Source organism: Podarcis pityusensis, assembly GCF_964106645.2.
Source record: "Podarcis pityusensis genome assembly, chromosome: 6".
Lineage (NCBI taxonomy): Eukaryota > Metazoa > Chordata > Lepidosauria > Squamata > Lacertidae > Podarcis > Podarcis pityusensis.
The window spans coordinates 20,033,206-20,054,776 of record NC_138030.1 but is presented as its reverse complement, the minus strand read 5'-3'; the positions used below and the strand labels follow the sequence as shown (position 1 = coordinate 20,054,776).

General features: G+C 44.0%; 1 protein-coding gene and 1 long non-coding RNA gene across 5 annotated transcripts in view; one reads left to right on the top strand and one right to left on the bottom strand.

Moving 5' to 3' along the window:
• The window catches only part of PREX1 (phosphatidylinositol-3,4,5-trisphosphate dependent Rac exchange factor 1), a 227,813-nt gene that overhangs the window by 77,425 nt on the left and 128,817 nt on the right, over positions 1 to 21,571 (bottom strand). For both annotated transcript variants that reach the window (XM_081010985.1, XM_081010984.1), the window contains exons 7-12: positions 16,263 to 16,396; positions 12,649 to 12,764; positions 11,349 to 11,498; positions 7,384 to 7,531; positions 1,452 to 1,552; positions 187 to 290 (exon numbers count right to left, since the gene is read on the bottom strand). In XM_081010985.1, coding sequence (XP_080867111.1) covers positions 187 to 290; positions 1,452 to 1,552; positions 7,384 to 7,531; positions 11,349 to 11,498; positions 12,649 to 12,764; positions 16,263 to 16,396 — 753 coding nt within the window. The remainder of the gene's footprint in view (positions 1 to 186; positions 291 to 1,451; positions 1,553 to 7,383; positions 7,532 to 11,348; positions 11,499 to 12,648; positions 12,765 to 16,262; positions 16,397 to 21,571) is intronic.
• On the top strand, positions 7,771 to 16,353 carry LOC308480312. Of its 3 annotated transcripts, XR_013988025.1 has the most exons (4): positions 7,778 to 7,843; positions 9,249 to 9,378; positions 15,862 to 16,115; positions 16,219 to 16,353. It is a non-coding gene; the product is annotated as an uncharacterized lncRNA (long non-coding RNA). The 3 variants fall into 3 exon arrangements; XR_013988024.1 differs by lacking the exon at positions 9,249 to 9,378 and having other exon boundaries at positions 7,771 to 7,843; XR_013988026.1 differs by lacking the exon at positions 7,778 to 7,843 and having other exon boundaries at positions 9,088 to 9,378.

The following is a 21,571-nucleotide window of genomic DNA, read 5'->3' as shown; positions in this document are numbered from 1 at the left end:
AAGTCCTTAAAAGGGCATTCCAAGGGCAGGGTTGAGCTGCCTCAGGATCCACTAGATCCCCTGATCTCTTGTGCAGTTGCACTGGGCCCAGAATAGCAATTTGACCAGTGCTTCAAAACAGATTACGAATAAGCTCATTGTTATAACAAACTCTGGCTATGCCACAACATCAGCCCAGAAACATACCTTGGACATGATGTCTTCCAATTCGCTCCTTGGCTTGTAAGTCCCATCATCGTAGCGAAACCTGTACATCACCTGCTCATTCTTGAACTGGTGCTTATCTGAAACTGAAGCAGCAGAACAATAATCCAGCAACCTCTGGAGGACCACAAATCCCCCAACTATGAAGTAATGTATTCTGTTATTGGGGCAATGGCTTGGAAGCAAATGAAGGCAGCAACTACTTTTCTCTTGCTTTTTCACACAGTTAGGAAAAACACCCCTGACATTGTAATACAAAAAAAGATTGTCACGGACATCAGACAAGCTTAATAAAATGACTTCCCAGTTAAGAATTGGGTTGAGATCATTTGCTCTGAAATTGAGGCAACTGAAGGTTTGGGACCTGAGGTAGAAAAAGTATGGGCGCTTTGAAGTGCATTTTCCAGCCATGTGCACCTGAGGGATGGAAGAGGAATCCCTGCTGCATAAATGACAAGAGGATGTATGGGCTTTCTGCAATAGTAATAAAAAGCAAAAGAAGAAAACTAGCCCGTCTTTAAAGAGAAAAACCCTGCAATCTGGTCATCCTACAAATAAACAAACAGGGTACCATTTCACACATTACTCTGAAGCAAGCCCTGTTTTTGCACAAAATATACACTCAGAAAGCTGAATCCAATTATATTACAATAAGAAATGTACCTATATGGCACACAGGCTCGCTGCAGTAACTCTTTCTTTTCATATGTACTCTGAGTGAAAACAATGCAACCAACTCTAACAACAGAATTCAACAATGGCAATTCACTGTAGTCATAGTTTCAAAAGAATCCGCTCAGTTCACAGCGATCCATTTTGCATGGGGGTTCCAATCTAAGTGCGCCCCACCACCATTTCGCCCTCTTCAGGGCCCAAAAGACCCACACATCAGCGTTCACACATCAATTGGATGTGCCTAAAATGGTCAGCACCTGTACAAACAACCTTGGGGCCCTTCAGCTGCAGAGGGCCCTAATTCTGAACACACCACACGTACCTATGAGTCTGCTCCTGCACTGAAGTATTTAGAGTGAATACTGATTTGTAATGTGTTGATCTCACTGGTGTCGAGAAAACTCCTCCCGTTAGATAAAGAAAAAAATCCCAAAGTTGAGACATTGATTGAAATATTGGTTGCTGAGGCCTGAACAACATGTGGTTGGTGCTCTTAAAATAAAAATCCATCACTACTTCTCAGTACACTACTACACCCGATACGATCTTTTGCTGCCGTGCAAAGCACTCACCATGATGAATGATGCCATTCTCCAGCAGAGCTTGTCCCAGGTTGACCCCTTCTTCCGGTTTGCTTATCTCCCCAATTTCTATGAGCCAAGATACAAACTCACTGTAGAGAGAAGAGGAGCAACAAATGCAATTAACTCCCTGTTCCCTTTGGCCAAGAAGATCAACGCACAAGATGTGAACTGTCTAAGTGAAGCAATGCATGTCAACACGAGGGTTAGTGTAGTGTAAGTAGCTGGAATATAGGACTAGGACCTAGGAGACCCCATTCACTCACAAGTAAATAAAGCACAGCCAATTGTACAATAAATTGCAACAATAATTAAGACATATAACACAAGATTTCCATGAGATAAGTTGTTTTAATTTACACATTACAGGGGGAAGATGGAAACTCAACATGGGATTGCCATATTGGGTGGCACCCCCTTGTTTCTTATAAGGTGTAATTCTACCCTAATTCTGAATGAATGGCTGCAGTGCAGTGTTGTAATATGCAAACCAGAATTCAAATCTGGACAGAATACAAATGAATGCAACAGTGAATGAAGGAAGGAGAGACAGAGAGAGAGAGAGAGAGAGAGAGAGAATGAGAATATTATTACAGAAAGAAATAAACTTGATGAATGGGGCACTGTCAGTGCTCTGATGGGATGTGGCCGTTTGCCAACTTGAGCAGCAATTATTCTACAACTGCGCAAAAATCCAGACGGAACATGAAAAGGATTTCTGAAAGGCAGAGCAATGCAGAGGAAATCTGTGTTCAATAAAAAAGCTGTAACTCTTCCAGTTTGTGTAGGTTTGTTGCTTATCAAAACCAGCATCCTTGCATCCAATTACACGGCCTCGGGTGCCCTATTTCAGCCTGTATTTAGGAAGAGTTGACTCATCTAAGCTGCAGGTAGTTCATTAAAAGAAGAAAAGGGAAAGTTACAGTTGCTTCAGCTTGGGTTAGGGGAATGTAAATGAAGGGTTTTCAAAGTAGTTTCTGCACCTTTAGACCCATATGACCTAACAAAACTACATCAGACTTTATAAATTTGGCATAACTCTGCACTGGAATGTGTAGATGATAACCGCCGCTCACCAGTTTTTCGAGAGCTATTGTTCTGGAAGCTGTGAAATACTTTTAAATGCCTTTTAAAATGGTGCTTACCCCTGCTTTGCTGTTTTATTGCTTTATGCTGTTGCAAATGGGCTTGCATATAACCAGTGTTTCGTTGCTAATGGCTCTCACAATCAATTTCAATACTCCATGGCAGGGAAGCACAAAACAGGAAATAAAACTGACTTACAAGGCTAGTGTTCTAAAAGTAGAAGAGTAAACCAACAAAGGGGCTGGTTGTGAAATCAAAACATTCAAAAGCACATGATGGGAGTGACCAGCTTGCTTCAAGCCAAGATGACTTTATGAGCAATCAGGTCTAGCTAGACTGGGACTTTGCCTTTGACTGCTCCTCCATACAAATAAAACCCCTGCACACAAAATGGCAAAGCCGGAACACCTTTTTCTTACATACTAGTTCTCTATATGAAAGGATTTGGTTTGTAAATAAAGGAAGTTCAATTAATCATCTGAGCTCCACCTACAGTGTGAAGCTGTACAGCTTGACACAAATTCACCACCTCAAACTATGTTTCAACTAGTAAGTCCCAAACTGTGTGCCATGCGAGTGCTGCTTTTGCACTGTGAGACGGATCAATGAACTAACAGCTCATAGGAGCTCAAAGTACCTGGTCACGGCTGGTTAGCCTTGCTTCCTGTCAATCATGCTCTGTCCATAACAGTTACCTGTTGCATCACTGCTGATGCAAAGTCACAGCAAAATTAAGGTAAAGGGACCCCTGACCATTAGGTCCAGTCGTGGCCGACTCTGGGGTTGTGGCGCTCATCTCGCTTTATTGGCCGAGGGAGCCGGCGTACAACTTCCGGGTCATGTGGCCAGCATGACTAAGCCGCTTCTGGCGAACCAGAGCAGCGCACGAAAACGCCATTTACCTTCTCACTGGAGCGGTACCTATTTATCTACTTGCACTTTGAGGTGCTTTTGAACTGCTAGGTTGGCAGGAGCAGGGACCAAGCAACGGGAGCTCACCCCATCGCGGGGATTTGAACCGCCGACCTTCTGATCGGCAAGTCCTAGGCTCTGTGGTTTAACCCACAGCGCCACCCGCATCCCACAGCAAAATTACCTGATCTCAAAAGACTGGTGCATCTCTGCATGAGTCACTCTCCTCTTTCCAACCAAGTGATGCACTCAGAACACTAACACCTGCAGAAGTGCAGAGGTCCTCTGAACACAGGGGCAGAGGAAGGGGGGGCAGCCCGCCCCAGGTGTCGCCACTAAAGGGGTGACAAAATGTCGGGCGGCACTCACTGCAGGCCTGTAGCACGCCTGAGCCACGCGTCTTTCCTCAGAGTGATGCAGTGGCTTGGGCGCCCGCAGGCTCCACGTTGCCCCAAAGGGTCCACCCGCCACCTCCCCAGTTGTAGGGCAGCTAAGTGGCAGGCAGACGCCTTGGAGGCCCCGCGGAGTGTCCTGCCCCGGGCAGCTGGCCCCGCTCCTAGGCGCAGGGCACATGCGCCGCCACAGGCGTCCGACTGGCTTGCTCCACCGCTGTCTGAACACAGCTAATCCTTACTCTTTCACAGATCAAACATTTGCTTTTTAGAGTGTGAGAGTGAAGGGTTTCTTCATTTACAATTCGAAAAAGAAGTGTGCTGAAACACTTAAGCATACACTTGTAGCACCAGGGTATTTTGGTTCAGGCAGCATAGCTGAAAAAGTTGGTGCTCTCAGAGAATACTTAAGAGTACATCTGAAACCAGGCTGCTTGAAGGCTGTTTAGCAGCTTGTAAAATGGGGTATTTCAGCTGTTACAAGGGGTCTGCAAACGTTTTTCTGAAAATAAATGAAAAATGAAAGGAACGGGCCGTGTTCATTTCAGTATTGAAATGAACAGAAATTAAAACAAATGAGCTTCCAATGAAAAACCTACTCATTCATTTGATTCATCTCTCATTAGTTTCTAATGTGTTGGAAAACTGAAACACCCTGGAACAAACATTACAGGCCATAGAAAGCACACACACAAACACACACACACACACACACACACACACACACACACACGTTGCTCAGGTGCTTCAGAAAGCAATTTGCAAAGCTGCTCTCTGAAGGAACCCACTCCAATAAACTTTGATGGAGTGATGTTAAAAGGACCAGGCCAGCAGTAAGCAGGATTGCCTCCTCTCCCAATGGGGGACAAGGCGATTTTGCTTAGAGCTGAGTTCAGAAGTGCAAAAAAGTTCTGAATTCAGCAGGATCACTCTCGCTTCCTATTGGCTGATATGAAGAAGGAGTGATCCTGCTTAATGCTGGGTCCCCACTTTGTGCAGCACTACAAAGCCTCCCGATAACCAGCTGCTTGTATATGAAAAAGTGGTTTGGCTTATTACTGTAACTGTTCGGGGGGGGGGGATTATTTCAGTGTTCTATGGAAGACTTTGCAATTGTTTAAAGGATTGCCCCTAGAAATGTTCCGCTGATAACCCATCCCAAGTGTGCTTACAAGCTGCCTGTCCAATGTTATTTGTGTTAGAAAAACAAAAAAAAAAATTGAAACATAGCAAATGGTCCATACTGTTGTACTACTCAAGTCTAGTAGCACTTCATGTAGGAACTTAACCTGACAGCACAACAACGCTCATGAAAAGGAACAAGGGAGGAATAGGGAGCTGATTGACACGCAGCAGAGGTGTGCTCACAAGGATGCAAAATATGACACGAAAAAGAACTTTTGAGTTGATCCACGAGGAAAGGTTAGTAAGGTCAAGGAAGAAAGGAGTGAGGCTGACAGTTCTGCATACAGACAGAACTGTAAAACAAACTATAAAAGCACAGTTTGACATGTTTGACAAGAAACTTCTTTGCTATTTTGAGTTCCAAATAGCAAAAAAAAAATGTGCAGCTCAAGTCTGAAGTGGAGGGAATGTCTAAGAATAGGTCAGATATGAAATGACAGGTTTGCAATAGTGCATTTTGAAGTTCATTGGCTTAGCCCTGCTGGGTGGTCAGGACCAGAATAGCAGCAGAGATGCTATAGTCAGAAATCCACAAAGATTTTTCTTCTTTCTTTTTCATGCTTAGAAGGATTAAGAAGCTACGGCTGAAATACCGTAGCAAGTTTGCTTCAGGGGAAGCTTAAAGCACACTGATAGCTCACATGCACATTTGCAACAAGAGTGTGGAAAGGAACAAGCTTTGGGTTAGGGCTGTGGTAAAAAAAGATGTGTCTAGCCAGCCACAGATGGACCTCTTTACGGCTGTTGCCAGGCCGGGCTGGTAAAAATGAGCAGCATACACTATGAAATATATAAAATTTCCAAAGCAATGTGATTAAAAAGCAGGGTGGACAAGCAATTCTGCCACTATAATTGGCAAAACCAATAGCAGAAACCCTGTTCCTCCCACAGTTATGAGGATACAACACTACGGAGACTTCTCATATCCACACGTAATGCTAAGCCAAGCCACTGCTTAGTGCAAATGTGTGGCCTATTCGGTAGGAAACGGCAACCACTTTGTTCTTCACCAGTCCTTTTAGCTCAGTTCTGCATGTGTCATCTCAGTGGAGTCACTAGGATGAATGAGGCACTGCCCCACCAACCTCAGTCTGCCCTCAGTCAGTGCCCCACCTGCCTATCACCTAACTTACAACCAATCAGGGGGTGGCTCTGCCTGTCATTGGCTCTGGCTCTACCTACTGCTGATGCTCTGTGCTTTCTGCCCTGCCCAACCCAATGGCTACCAACCACCACTGTGTAGGTTTCATGGCTAAGCTCTCACCTTCCTAACCACAAGCTGCAACCATGGTCTGTTACTGGCTACAGCTCGTGGCTAAAGAGGAGAGCTTAGTCACAAGCCTAAGGTTCAGCAACATGCTAAGCCAAACTATGGTTTAGCTGCTATGCTAAACTAGAAGAACCAGGGAGGAGCTGGCATTTTCGTGAAGACCCAAGGTGCTAACCCTGTCAATGCAGGGTTGAAAATATCTCTCCTTCTAAGACACAGGCCAATGTTTGAGCTGTTTCTCTGACATGCTAGAAAAACTTGTCCTTCCTTCAAGTCTGCCCATCAATCAAGCACAAGGACACAGCAATAGTATGGCCCTGAAACTGTTCAGAGGAACCTAACACAAATGGAACAAATGCCCCTGAAAACAAACTTCCTGGCTGATCATTTCCGTATTAATCAGCCAAGCTGGAAAAGTCCTCTGAGATTACTTCCTGTGACTCTCTGGTTCATGTGGGGCATTGAAGCATACTGGTAGTGTGAATATCTTATCTAATCTCTTCTTGTCAAATGCCTCCTGTCTGCATTCTTTTCCCCTTCCACCTCGAAAGTCTTTCCAAGGCTGAAATCTGCACTATTCAAAATTGCTTCCGAATGCCCAGGAAAAATCCTGCATAAATTTAACAATAACCCCATTGTTAAATTTATGCATCTGGGTTTGATATGGAGGCCACGACAATTCTAAGTGGATCCTGTAAGAGTATCTTTTAAAGCATTTTCTTCCGTGCAAAACAAAGGAAGATCATGGATTGTCAAAAACATTTCCAACCCATAATTCAAGCGTGCGTTGTGCACATAATTTCTCAACCTCCCTGCAGATTTGGATTGATGTTTGCAAGTCGTCTTCCCCTACCCGCCCCCCCCCCACTGGAATTTGCTGCCATTGCGTAGTCCAAGGGCATTAAGCAGGAATGAATGATTAATTTTAATAAACTAATTGTAATGGAGGTTAAAGACCCTTCCAATTAAATCCCATCAAAGCACATCTGATTTGGCTTCACAATACTGTCCACAGAAAACCCACGGTCCTTTCCGTTAATTGGAATGAAAAGGCCTTTTCAACCCAAAAGCCACTTACTTGCCAAGAAAGCACTTGGGAACAGTGCTTAATTTTCTTCTCCTGTCTTTGATAAGGCTCACTTTCTTGTTCATCATCATGTGATACAGCTTCTCCCCTTTCTCGGCGATCATGACGTACGCATCCCTCTCCATGCCCAGCTTCAGACCTGGAATACAGAAGCAGGGTCTCCCTCAAAAGCTTCTCAGATGAAAGAAAGGATTTGCTCAAAGACCAACAAGTCGTGTTCCCACCCCACCCACCCTTGCTGGAAACTAATTTAATAAACGTGGTAGGGAAAACTTGGGGAACTGCCTAATTTATTACTTCAGCTCAGAAATTGGAGGCCTCTGGATGAAATCCAAACCTATGAGGTATATGATTTTTTTCTCCCAATTGCCAACCCATGGAATGGCGGGGGAAGAAAACAGATACTGGACAAATGGCACTTAGTGGCAGGGATCCACCATTCCTATCCAAGGTGACCCCTCAGTGACCTTGTTGCTGACATGGGCTTCATAGGACTGGGGAGCACTGGCAGGGGTGCAGGACCTCTGGGCCATAGGCCTAATTAGGTCTACCAGGCCTCCACATTTGGCCCGAGAGGCCATTTCAGCCAGGCCATGCACACCTTGAGTACCCCTGTCATATACAATGTCAGGTGTGGGGCAAGTAAAGACTTGTCATAGCTAAAAGGAGCAATGACAAAACGATAACTCTAGTTTCCGGCTAAACTATTTTGAGGTCCAACTGCCACTATCAGTTCCCTCTGCCATAATGTTTACTGCTCATGGGGTCCCCCTGGACTCAGATGTGTGGAAATGTTGTGTTACAATGAGTCTACAGGCAGGTCTCTAGATCATGGGTAGGCAAACTAAGGCCCGGGGGCTGGATCCGGCCCAACTGCCTTCTAAATCCGGCCCGTGGACTGTCTGGGAATCAGCATGTTTTTACATGAGTAGAATGTGTCCTTTTATTTAAAATGCATCTCTGGGTTATTTGTGGGGCCTGCCTGGTGTTTTTACATGAGTAGAATTTGTGCTTTTATTTAAAATGCATTTCTGGATTATTTGGGGGCACAGGAATTCGTTCATTTTAATTTTTTTCAAAATATAGTCCAGCCCCTCACAAGGTCTGAGAGACAGTGGACTGGCCCCCTGCTGAAAAAGTATGCTGACCCCTGCTCTAGATACTCATTGGGTCCTGTTTGTGGATCAGCCACAAACTGCTCATAAGACTTTAATAAATGTGTGTTACTAGAACTATTTTAAAACTGCATTCGTATAAAGCTACATTACCCATTATCTGAGGCATATTCCACATTTATAAAATGGGTCGGCTGAAGCAAAAGACACACATGTGCATTATTTCTGCTTAACACCCACTGCATTTTCTCTTTCACACATACAGACACACTCACAACACACTGCATGCCCCACTCCTCTGCTACTTATCTATGTTGCAGCCACAAAGAGAACTGATAAAAAAAAAAATCAGTGGTTACTGTATATCCCCCCGCCCCCCAAAAATATGCTAATCCTCTTGGAAATCTACTTAGGTCAACCCTGACTGTGTCACTCAGGATGAGCATACCAAAAGCATGTTGAAGTAATTCAGAAGGTTACAGAGGTTAGCTGGAATAAAGGGGAAGAGAAAAATAATCAATAGGCCAAAAACCTCTCTCATTTTTAGGTTTGAAGAAAAAAGGAAAAGAGTCACCCAATAAACACCCAGACATACTATTTTGCCTGCTTCACAAGATCTTTGACAAATGAAAACTAGAACCATATAATCTTCACCACACTAGAATCCATTCTATGTCACAGATTTCAGATGTTTGATGCTCTGCCTGGAGAAATAAGAATCTGCAATGTTTTGCCTTGCAGAACCCTCATTTGTTTTCATGATCCGATGCCTGGTGAAAAGATTTTGGCAGGGCAAACATCCTGGCTGATTGCCATCTTCCTCCATACCACGATGTTAGTCAAATATACTTGCTGACAAGTTCTGCCAAAGGTAATTTGCAAAGTCAGGTTGGGAGAGAAAGCAGCCTGTGTAATAGGACACATTTGTGGCTACATCATCACATTCCCCAAGTTCTGAAGTAAGCAAAAGATTACAATGCATCCCCTACTCAGCTGGTTTTAGGACAAAGCCAATCTTTCTTGCCTCAGCACTGATAACGGCTTGATGCTGGAAGTGCATGAATCCAGTTGGAGGAGCTTTTCAACAGGCCTGAAATATCTGCCTCTAAAATCTAACTGGCGAGTAAAATTTGCCTGCAGGAGACTACGTGAATCCCCATTGCTCTGTGGTACGCTAAACGCTTTGCATGGAGAAGGTCCAAAGTTCACTCCCTGACATCTCCAGCTAAGCGATATTAGATAAATGATATTGTTTGACTGGATTAGTGATCCAGTTAACTTATCTTGGAAAGCAAGGATCAGAGAGATTTCTGTGGCCAATCACAGGAGACAATAGACTAGATAGTTTGACTAAGAATGGAAAGCCTACACATGTCCACTCAGAACCAATAGTGGGGCTTATTCCAGGGAAGATGGCATAGGATTGTAGTCTAAGTGTCACATAGCTTCATTTTCATCTACTGCCCACCCCACCTTATTGTGAGCCCGAGGGGCTGCTCTCCTCCCTTTTAACTTCAGAAACTTACTGACCTTGAACTCTGAAAATGCCTCTTGCTTGTCTGGATGGAGAATAGAACGGGCAATAGGACTGTATGTAGGATCAACCCTACTGCACAAAGGTAAAATTTACATTCATTGTTCTGCCCACTTTTGCCTCTGACCTTGGTCACGACTGGCATGTGACCCTTGCGAGGGTGCCAAGAAGAGAATGCAGTCTTGGGCTGGAGAAGATTCTTCAGCCCTGCTTCTAGAGACTGAGAACCCTTGATTTGCCTGCCTTGCAGGACTTTCTTTCTCTTAAACGCATCAAGCAAGAAATTATGAAGCATCCTTCATCCATGCTAGGGCTGCTTCCCGTACTGAAGCTGCTTTCATTGTTGTCATTGGCTAGCAAACAACTCCTCACACATGACAATGCATATTAAAAAAAGACATTCTTGGATTTCATGTTAACTTGCTACTCTTTAATATGCACTCCCTTGTACTATATGTCAAACAACTATTATTATAGATTATTCATAAAATCAAAGAATTGTAGAGTTGGAAGGGACTCCGAGGGTCATATAGTCCAACACTGGAAAACAGATTCCACCTAGGAGTGAAACTGTCAGAAAACTTTCTTACCGCACTTTGATTATAATTTTTGAGTCTTGCCCAGAATCAGAAAGAATTCATTTGTGCCCTTTATCCAGTCCACCAGTTTCCCCTTCTGGCTCCACATATATAGTAGTCCCCACGTAGCCCCAGATGCAGACATAAAGGCTAAGTTATGCTGACATAACAATTTTAATCACAACAGTGATTACTGGAAGTGGCGGGGAGCACTTCTGCCATGGCAGGGTTTTTCCACTGACACCTTAAGAATGAAAAGGGAAGGAAACGATCCAGCAGGATGTTTATAAGATGTTTCATTTGCCAATTTTATTCAAGAACGATACAGGTTCTCTCTTCAGAAGAAAGAGAAATGACATCAATGCTTGAGAAAAGGTCTTATTTTCCTTATGGGTTCTATTTATAAACTGGAGCCTTGCAAATCGATTTAGTAAATACAGAGCTTTAAAATACTTCGGTGCACAAAAGGAGCTGGCAATGTGACTCCTGCAACTCTGCTGATGCGTGGGCAACTGCAGTGCCCAAGGACTGAAGAGAGAAGTCACTCCTTCACAAGTGGAAAAAAACTCTCTCTCTCCTTTTGCCGTTATGCATTAAGAACCTGACCCCAGACACTTGAAGAAACCATAATTGTTCCTCTCTCAGATGGATAACCCCGCAATCGCAGACACATACACAGTCGGTCTCATTATTCACACAGCCCATAAAATAAACCAGCCAATAACTTACTCTCTCTCTGTTCCCTTTCCTTGATGATAGCATCCAGCCATTTCTGTTTGTCCTCTGCTGTCTTGGCCATACAGACGAACCATTTGTTTTTGGCAGTGTTGTGTATCTTCCAGCCATTTGTCACCGTGTAACCATTGCTGTGGTAATCGGCTGCAAATACATAACAGTACGGCCAAGACTGTGAGTGGAAAGTCCTGAGCCTTCATGGAACAGTAACTCACCTGGCATGCGCACCTGGCAGACAACACTGGACATTTTTCTTTATGCCAGAGCCAGCAAATTGTATCTGTTGTGAAAGCTCCATCAGCATTTCTAAGCTGCTGTCTCCTTTTGGGACACTCTCCGGTGATATTAACGACAACTGAGCCAGGGACTGAAGACCACAATTGCAATGAACACTGGATTTCATTATGCTTCCAAAATGGAAGCATGGCAGTGCAGGCTCTGACCTGTCACCCTCCACATTTCAAGGCATATTCTCAAAGTGACCCTTCAGTAAAACTACCTGTTGATAAGGGATGTTGGACTGATCCTTCTCGGGAGTTTCCATATACTCTAGCAAGCATCCCCTCCCATCTACTGCTACAGCTAGTAAGCCTTTTTAATGATGATTAAGGGCATCCAGATAGACGTGGTACCCTTCCCTTCCTCTCAACGATGAGTGAGACTCAGCACATGCTGAGGCCAAGTAGTGTTGAAACAAGATGCATGCCAAGCTGCGGGGAAGGAAAGGGAGGTGTTGCTCTCTATTCACACAGCAAAAAAGGTTCGCTTTAGTTTGTTTGTTTGTTTGTTTGTTTCAAATCCAGTGATTACCAAAGTCTTACAAAATGTTTCAAGTCGGTCAACAGACTTTGCAATAGGTATAAAGGACACACAAATGCCCTTTCCTACACGGAGGCATCCAAAGTTATGCGACTTGGCTAGCAAGGTGAGGATATAAGGCCCATTGCCTCTTATTCCAGGAATGGACAGAAGGTAGGACTAGCATCTGCCATTGCATTCTAATTCCCAATTCTTTAATGATAGCAACAACTACTCCCTCCCTCAAATTAGGCTGCTGAAGCAAAAACAGAAATTGATTTTTGTGTGAAAGGACTTTAAGCTCCATTTCGGTACTGAATATAAATCCCTGAGCTGAGAGGCACCCTGTTCTTTAATTATGCCTATGTCTGCACCACAGGGGGTAGGGGACTAACAGAGATATCACAAAGCCTGAAGTCTGCCTACTCTTGTTTTATCCAATAAAGAAGGCAACTGCGCTGTCTTCTCTCTGAGAAAAGGTTCTTTGGTTCCTTACCTGTCCCATCTTCCACATTCTCAACCTCCATGACTTCCGTGTTTATTCGGCCCCTGAAGATGTAGAGGGAGCCATTGATGGACTTGGTGCGTTTGGATGTCTTTTTCCCAGCAACTCTGCAGTAAGGAAAAGTGTTGTTAAGAAAAATGTCTGTTCGTTATGTAAATAGAAATGTGCTTTTTTTTACTATCTCTAATAGTGCCTTCTCCCACAAATACGCATTCATTCTACTTCTTCACCATCCCTCGGGAATGTCCCATTCATCCCCAAGTTTTCAGAATCAAGAAGTGGAATAAAGATTCATTGCACATTTTAAAGATGCTTGTATGCATTTTTACTGCAGTTTTAGCCTATAAACATGCCAAGCAACCTTGTTTTGCAGGTTAATTTAGTGTGGCACAAGTGAACTGATTGATTCATAATGTTGCCAGTACAACCTCAAAATAGAGGGAAGTAGCTGATACTGTCTATCTTGCTTTCAATCTAGCTGGCATGTGGGACAATAGGTCTGCCCCACTAAACAAAAAAATCTGCATGCCAATTATGTTATATTTAGCTCTTTGTGGGTATGCAACAACTCAATTAACAAATGCATCAATTCCTGCAATGAGGCATGCAGCCTCTGTTGGGCTACACGTCAATAAAAGCTGCACCATGTTGTCAGTTTTAAGCAACATGAAACTGCTTCACTTCCTAAGCTTTAGTGCTCTGAATGGAGGAACCATAGCACAGTATTAGACCACATGTTTGGGGCACAAAAGGATTTGGGTTCAATCCCTGGCATATCTGTCCAAGACCTTGAAAAGCCAACGCCAACCAGACAGCATTGGGCTACACGGACAAAGTGTCTGGTTTGGGATAAGGCAATTTCTGAAGTTTCTCCTTGCTTTGCTTGAGGGGGAAGTCATTCAAGATTGACAGAGCTACTCTCTTGAAGGCAGAGGAGGTTCACCTGGTGGGGCAGAGCTACTACGCTAGCTTCCCAGCAGGTGAGTTGCTGCTGCTTAGCAAGAGGGAGAGGTGAGGGGTGTAGCAGCAGGGAGACTGATGTGGTGCAAACACAGCAGCGGAGCCAATCCAGTAGTCCTGCTGGTGTGTTTGCACTGCTCCAACTTCCCCATCACCTCACCCTGCTCCCTTCCAGTAAGCAACAGCGACTCTGCCCCCGTCCCCAACGAGCGGCCATATTATCACTTTTGTAATAAATTTTCGACCTTCCGGTGGTTTTGATGAAAAGACATCGCTTGGTGGCCTTTCGTGTAGAGCTCACATAAGTTTTCTTCATCAAACTGCTTGTCACATTCCCCATGACTCTCAGGCCATGTAAACTGCTCTCACTTTCATCTGGCTGACAATAATTCTAACATCCCCATCTTTTGTACCAGGCAAAGACTTTTTTTTATGTGTCTAGGCATCCCAGCATATAATGTAGCTGATTTTGATCAGTGCTGCATGGTTTCTTTGGGTTTTATTGATCTGCTGCGGCTCATACTTCAATGATTTTTCTGCCAATTTTATGCTGTGCTTTATTGCATTTGTATTATTTTAGCATATACACCCCCCAGAAGATTTGAACTGGGTAGCTTGTAAGTTTAATGCATGGTACCTACATTTATACAGTTTCCTAAACCTGCTCAAGTTAAGTTATGTTGTGACATTTTCTGTTGCGGCAGAAAGTATGAATAACAGGGGGAAGAATGGCAGACATCACATGAATAGTTGCGACACAAATGTACAGCGCATCAACAGGAGAAGGCCTGATGTCATAGAGACATGCTGGCCAGGGCTGATGGGAGTTGGTAGTTCAAAATATCTGGAGGACATTGAGGAATGCTGATTTAGGCAGCAGTCCTGGATGCTACGGGTGCTAAAAGCACGAACTAATCACATAAGGAGAAGAGGACTCTGAGATCAAAGTGTATCTAGCCCAGAATCCTGTTTACTATTTATGACTAAGACCATGGTTTGTTTGAAGCCCCATGGGGACCTTCCTTGTGCAACATGGGAAGGTTGAGGAGTGGTCAGGGAGGAAGGGTGCATATGAGAATGTATCTGCCCCCCTGAACCCTTTGAGCATGTGAATGCCTGAATATGCCTACTGCTGTGGATATTTGTGAAAGAGGCCTCAGAGTGGGATGTCTGAAGGATGACAGGCTGCAAGATAACTAAAAATCAGCCTAAGTGAAAGCATAAGCTCACAGCTGCAACAGGGGAAAGCTGCATCCTATTAACATAATGTTAAAGCTCCATCTCTCAGTGCTGCATCCTATTAGGGTGTCACTTGTTGAGGCTTGCAGCTGGACAGCTACTACAAGTGGGCAGACATTTATTTCCATTCTGGATCAGAATTTAAATAGCAGCCAGACAGATGAACCATCAAAAAATTAAAGTAGCTTTGCCATGTCTAAATATATCCTTCACTATTAGGCAACATGCTGCAGATTCTCCTAGCTTTTAATGAAAATCAGATTCCGGAGAACTGGGCAGTGCTTGCTATGGTTATTAGGGAAATATAAACACAGATTCTTCGGGGAGCTGAAAGTGTCAGAGCCGTCTTATCCGACTCCAAGCCAAACTATAGAAAAGTTGCTCACTGATGCCTGCTCTGTACAAACAAGAGCACTCTCTCAAAAAGCAACAGAACATTTTGTTTCCTAAAACTTAGTGTTCCGGGAAAACTGCCTGCAGAAAGGGAGGGGTTTCATGAACTCGAACTACAAACAGAACCAGGAAGACTCAAAGAATAAGGGAAAGAGTATAGGCAGGATCAGAAAGAAGGGTGTTAGGAGTTGAAGAATTAATTGTAAGGTGCTCATGGTTAGCAAACAGAGTGAGTGGCATGTGGTCTAGGGGAATGGGAAAATAAGTTCAAGATAAAGGAGGACATGAGTAGCTGAATGTGAAAACAAAGGACACACCACGGTAAAACAGAAAAGGCAGAAATACAAAAACTAATCAGGAAATTTGTCAGTATCAATCCTTGCTAACTATGGCAAAGCTTTTGTTGGTGAAGTGGCTGTTGAAATCTCAGCTCCCAACTCTTTCTAAAGATAGCAAAAGCTTATATTGGTTGGAGGGGTTTTTTTAAGGGAAAGCAACAACAACAAAAAAACATTACTTTCACAAATGATATAGCTGTACCTCTTCCTTGTTTTATGAGCACTGCACCTGTTTGTTCCCCCCCCCCCCCCGCATCTGCTTTCTTTGCCTAAGGTATTCACCGGAATCCCTCTGCGTTCCTTCACGCCATGCTTGGAAAAACCTCAAAATTGTCATTGGCAATGTGCCCAGCTTCCCGGTGCTCCTGCAAACCCACCTGCTCTGAGAAGGCCTGCGGCAGTAAACCTCACCTCCAGCACGGAGCTGACTCTGCAATGCATCATCATTTTAATGACGAATGCCAGAGCAGCAGGCTCTGTGATTCTGATCAGCATGTATGTCTACAGCCCTGGTGCTCAAAATATGAGGTGGGTCTTCCTTAAGGAAGCACAAGTGTTAGCTGCCCTCTCCTTTTTCACCCAGAGATAACATAGCACAATTATGTCCTCTCTCTCTCTCTTTGTATTTCAGAAGAATCATGGAACTTAAGAAGCAGCACAGACAGGTATGCTCACCTGGATTTCCGCTTGCAGTAAACGAGGAGGTTATCAAAGAGAAAGAAGGTTCTCTCCTGGATGTTTCCCGCTGAGATTTTTAACAAGGTGCCTTGGAGCAAGAGCTGGGTGCAGATGTCTGTCAAGTTGGATCCCTTAAGCAGAAAAAAAAAAAACACAGTGTCATCAATTCACCCTCTAATTGAAGTGGTAATCAACAATTCTACTTAGCACTCTTATATATGCTTATCACATCCATCTCTCAAGGGCTGCAAGGTGACATTACTGCAGTAAAACAGATGCTACATGTTCCCTTTTTATGTGGTTTCTTAGCGATCGTCAGAGCTAAGAATTCTCCCGTTCTTTAATAAGCCAGGTCAGGGTTGCCAACGCAACAGCGATGGGTGGCAGTGCACCCACCAATAAGAAGATTCTTGCGGGATCAGAACAGTGGTCCATTCAGTTCAGCATCCTGTTTTCACAGCACCCAGCCAGATGCCTATGGGAAACCCGCAGGTAGGACTAGCACACAAGTGCATTATCCCCCTCCTGTGATTTCCAGCAAGTGCTATTCAGAAGCATACTACCCATTAGAATGAATGCAGAGCACGGCCATCTGGGTTTGTAGCCACTGATAGCTATTTTGGCACCCGTGCCAAGGTCTTCAAGAATTGCCCGATAAATGTGTCTCAGAAGTTGAATATACCTCCATTCCCTATTGAATTTTGACTGGACCCCAGACTCCCCTCACCTCCATTCTGGGCACAACAGTAAAGGAGATAGGAAGTGTCAGCACACTTTAGAAGCTGAGGGATGGTGCTGGCAAGCATGGGATCCGGGAATTCTGCAGTGAAGTCAATATATACCAATGAAAGCTTCAACTTGATGGTAGTTTTAAAAAAAAGATATCCTGCAAATTCAACAAGACCCAACTGCATCCAACTTTGGGCAAAACCCTATGGAAAAGCTGTGTGTGTGTGTGTGTGTGTGTGTGTGTGTGTGTGTGTTCTCTCTGTCCAAGCGAGAGAGTAACCTGTGAGGGTGGATTTGTTGTTGTTTAGTTGTTTAGTCGTGTCCGACTCTTCGTGACCCCATGGACCAGAGCACGCCAGGCACTTCTGCCTTCCACTGCCTCCCGCAGTTTGGTCAGACTCATGTTTGTAGCTTCGAGAACACCGTCCAACCATCTCGTCCTCTGCCGTCCCCTTCTCCTTGTGCCCTCTATCTTTCCCAACATCAGGGTCTTTTCTAGGGAGTCTTCTCTTCTCATGAGGTGGCCAAAGTACTGGAGCCTCAGCTTCACGATCTGTCCTTCCAGTGAGCACTCAGGGCTGATTTCCTTAAGAATGGAGAGGTTTGATCTTCTTGCAGTCCGTGGGACTCTCAAGAGTCTCCTCCAGCACCATAATTCAAAAGCATCAATTCTTCGGCGATCAGCCTTCTTTATGGTCTAGCTCTCACTTCCATACATCACTACTGGGAAAACCATGGCTTTAACTATACGGACCTTTGTTGGCAAGGTGATGTCTCTGCTTTTTAAGATACTGTCTAGGTTTGCCATCGCCTTTCTCCCAAGGAGCAGGCGTCTTTTAATTTCGTGACTGCTGTCACCATCTGCAGTGATCATGGAGCCCAGGAAAGTGAAATCTCTCACTGCCTCCATTTCTTCCCCTTCTATTTGCCAGGAGGTGATGGGACCGGTGGCCATGATCTTCGTTTTTTTGATGTTGAGCTTTGACCATATTTTGCGCTCTCCTCTTTCACCCTCATTAAAAGGTTCTTTAATTCCTCCTGACCTGCTATTTGCTGCACACCTCAATAGCCAGGTGTTGTACAGTATGTACACCATATAAATTCAGACATTGCAGTACAACTGTAAACCATGCCATTTTGTATTTTGAGTTTTGTATCCTCCTTTTCCACTCAGAGCACAGCATTCAAGGCGATTAGCCTAACATAAGAAAACAAATCATAGCAGTAAAATAATTATAAAATTCCAACAAAAACAACAGAAGCAAAATTATACTGCTGCTGTTGCTCTTGCTTTAAACGACAAAAGACATTTTTTGAGGGAGCAAGGGGGGGAAATCACTGTCATCAGGCCAAAGGTTTGCCGAAACAAAATCAAATATTTAAAAGGTAACAGAAAACCAACAAAAAAGGAGGCAAGTTGGACCTCCCAGGGCAGAGAGTTCCACAAATGTGAAGGTCCTGATTATTATCTTAATATTTGGATAAACTGTGGCTTTTGCAAACCATGGTTTGACACATTTAGATCCAGAAGCAAACTATGGTTTAACACTAACAAGGAAAGGAAAGGAAGCTTTGAATCTCCCTGCACGTGTGGGAGAAGAGGAGGCAGGAGCCCAGGAGCTTGAGGTTGCTCACGCATGCAACAGCAAACCATGGTTTGCTTTTTCATGCAAATGCAGTCAATAGGCATAAGTGAAAAACGGATGCAAAGTTTCCATGACTACTCCAAACTACTGGAATGAAAATTTTACCAGATCCAATGAAAGAGCTGGGGTTTTTTTGTACATTTGCTATGCTTTCCCAAGGGCAGAAACACACAGGTAATCCTCCAAGCTGCAGTGACTAACACCCAGCAAATCACCTGGCGAACACATTTCACAAGAGAGAAATGTGTTGTTTGTGTGCTTGTATGTATATTTCTTGCTTTGTGGTGTGATTGAGAAGGGAGGGAGATGCTAACAGTGACTTCCTTATCTGCTGTTCATACCAGACTAAGGAAGTGAATGAGATAATTTGACCTACTGATGTCTTTCTGGGAAGAATAAAAAAGAGAACCATTGGGGAATTGTGAAACACACACTGTCAGCAGAATAGCTTCCTTTCCATTTTCACTGCACCCACATTTGAATCAGTTTCACACTTTCAGCAGCAGAATGGTAATGGGAGGACAAAGTATAGACAATTCAACAAATCTAATAAGAGAAGTAATAATAACCATCATTTATATAGAACTTTAGAGTGCTGTGTGCTATATATACATCATCTCAAAAACCCTTAGCTAAGAAATAGTAGCTCGTCTAAAACTACTTCATGGCAGAAAGGAGATTTAAACTGGGTGCTTCCTAGTTCACAATTCAGCCTCAAAGCCACTGTGCCACAAATACCTCCCTCTAACTCTAAATGAGTGCTCTTGCTGATATATATATACTGCATTTATATCCCATATTCTTTATATCCCATATTCTGCTCTAAGGAGCTCAAGGTGACATACATTATTATTATGCCCCCCCCCCCCTTTTGATCCCCACGACAAACCTGTGAAGTAGGTTAGGCTGAGAGTCAGTGACTGGCTCAAGGTCACTCAGTGTTAGGCTTCAGGGAATCAGCTTCCTCCCCCCCCCCCCTTTGGCAGTAGATAAGCAGAACAAAGGAAAAGGGGTCTTCTTACCAGTTAGAAACTTTAAGGATCACAGCAAGAGAACAAAGAATCCATTTCCTAGGAATGACGGTGCTCCCAATTAAGGGTTCCACCCACTTCCTCCTTGGTCACCCACGTCACTACCACATGTTGTAACCTGAGCTCGTAACCATGTGCTTTCTGTGCTGCCACCTTATCAGCTCTTTTTGACCTTGGGCTGAGCGGATGAATGCTTTCCAGAGACAGTGAATCTGTTAACTCTCTCTCTCTCCCAGTGCTTCTCCTCCTAGCTGTTCCCCATCCAGTATTTCCTAGTTTCCGCCTTCTGAACTATGTCCCTCTGCAAACCACTGCTCCAAATCTATACTGTCCTCCTGTTCCTGGGAAGATTCAGGATCCCGATCAAGGGGAGGGGGAGACTCCCACCATTCCACCTCAGTGCGGTCCCTGACACCCAGTGAGCTTCAGAGCAGAGTGGGGATTTGGACCCTGATCTCCCAGGTCCTAGTCCGACACTCTAACCACTATACCACACTGGCTCCCAACATGTATGCTTGTAGCAAACTGCCTAACTATTTCTCATCCTTGTAGATAAGGCATAGGCAAACTCCAGCCCTCCAGATGTTTTGAGACTACAATTCCCATCATCCCTGACCACTGGTCCTGTTACCTAGGGATGATGGTAACTGTAGTTCCAAAACATCTGGAGGGCTGGAGTTTGCCTATGCCTGTTGTAGATCACCATGTTAATATTAATGCTCAAGGGTTGTATCCAATGTTAGTTCTGCTCAGAACAGACTCGTTTAAATTAATGGACATCACTAATTGGGCTACATTTATTTCAGGGGGTTACTCTGAGGAGGATAAAAGCCTAAATATTAATGATTAAGCTAATGTTAAAGAGGAGGGCTCTTTGGTAGTGACAGCCTCCCAGAGAGGTTGGCTGCTGATATCTCTGTGGTCTTTTCCACATCAGTAAATAATTTTCTGTTTCTGTTTCTCCTACTGGGAATGACAAGAGCTGTAGTTCAAAACATCTGGAGGGCACCAGCTTGGGGAAGGCTGTGCTAGCACCTGATCATGTTCGAAGTGAGGCAAAAAGACGAGATGATTAGAGAGAAGGCAAAGGAGTAGGAACAATTTAATTACTATGATTAACTCCCAGGGCAACACACATATCTACACATCTTTGCAACCTGTTTTGCAGACCTTTTAAAGTATTTTGAAAAGCAATCAGACTATTATGCAAACACAACATTTGGAGGGCCTTTGCCTATATATTCCTAGGTCACCTGCAGGTTACAACAATTTCAAAACTACATCGACCCAAGATAAACTCCTAATAGAGGCAAACTTATATGTACATTCTGATGATTTTGTTTAATGGTGACAAATGCTGATTTTACCTTTTGAACTCTCCAAGTAATAGAATGAATTACAGTGGACAGCTCTTTTTTTTGTAAAATAACACCAATAAACATATCAGAAACAGTTTTCGTTCCCAGAATGCTCACTGTGGCACATTTCAACCCTACAAAATCAAGCCTGATCATGGTTTTGTTTAATAAAACACCACCTCCCATGGATGTCCTGGCAAAATGGCAACTGAGGTTTCAGACTTCCAGCACAACTTACCACCCACCCCCCTCAAAAGCCCCAAGTCATATCAAGTCCAGAATGGTATTACAACTGAGCCTGGAGTCTCGCTGCACTAAACATGGCCTCCGAGCTTTGTTTGCCGAGCTGGCTATCCAAAAACACACACACAGCTGGATATCTTGGGCTGTTCAAGTGGCTCAAGTTGGATGCCAAGAACATCTTTGAAGGGAAAAATGAGCAGGCCTTAAAACAAAACAACAACGGCAATTGTGGAGTACGCCCAATAGTCTGAATATGAGGAAGTTTACATGACCTCTTGAAAGATGGCTTCAGCGGAGGA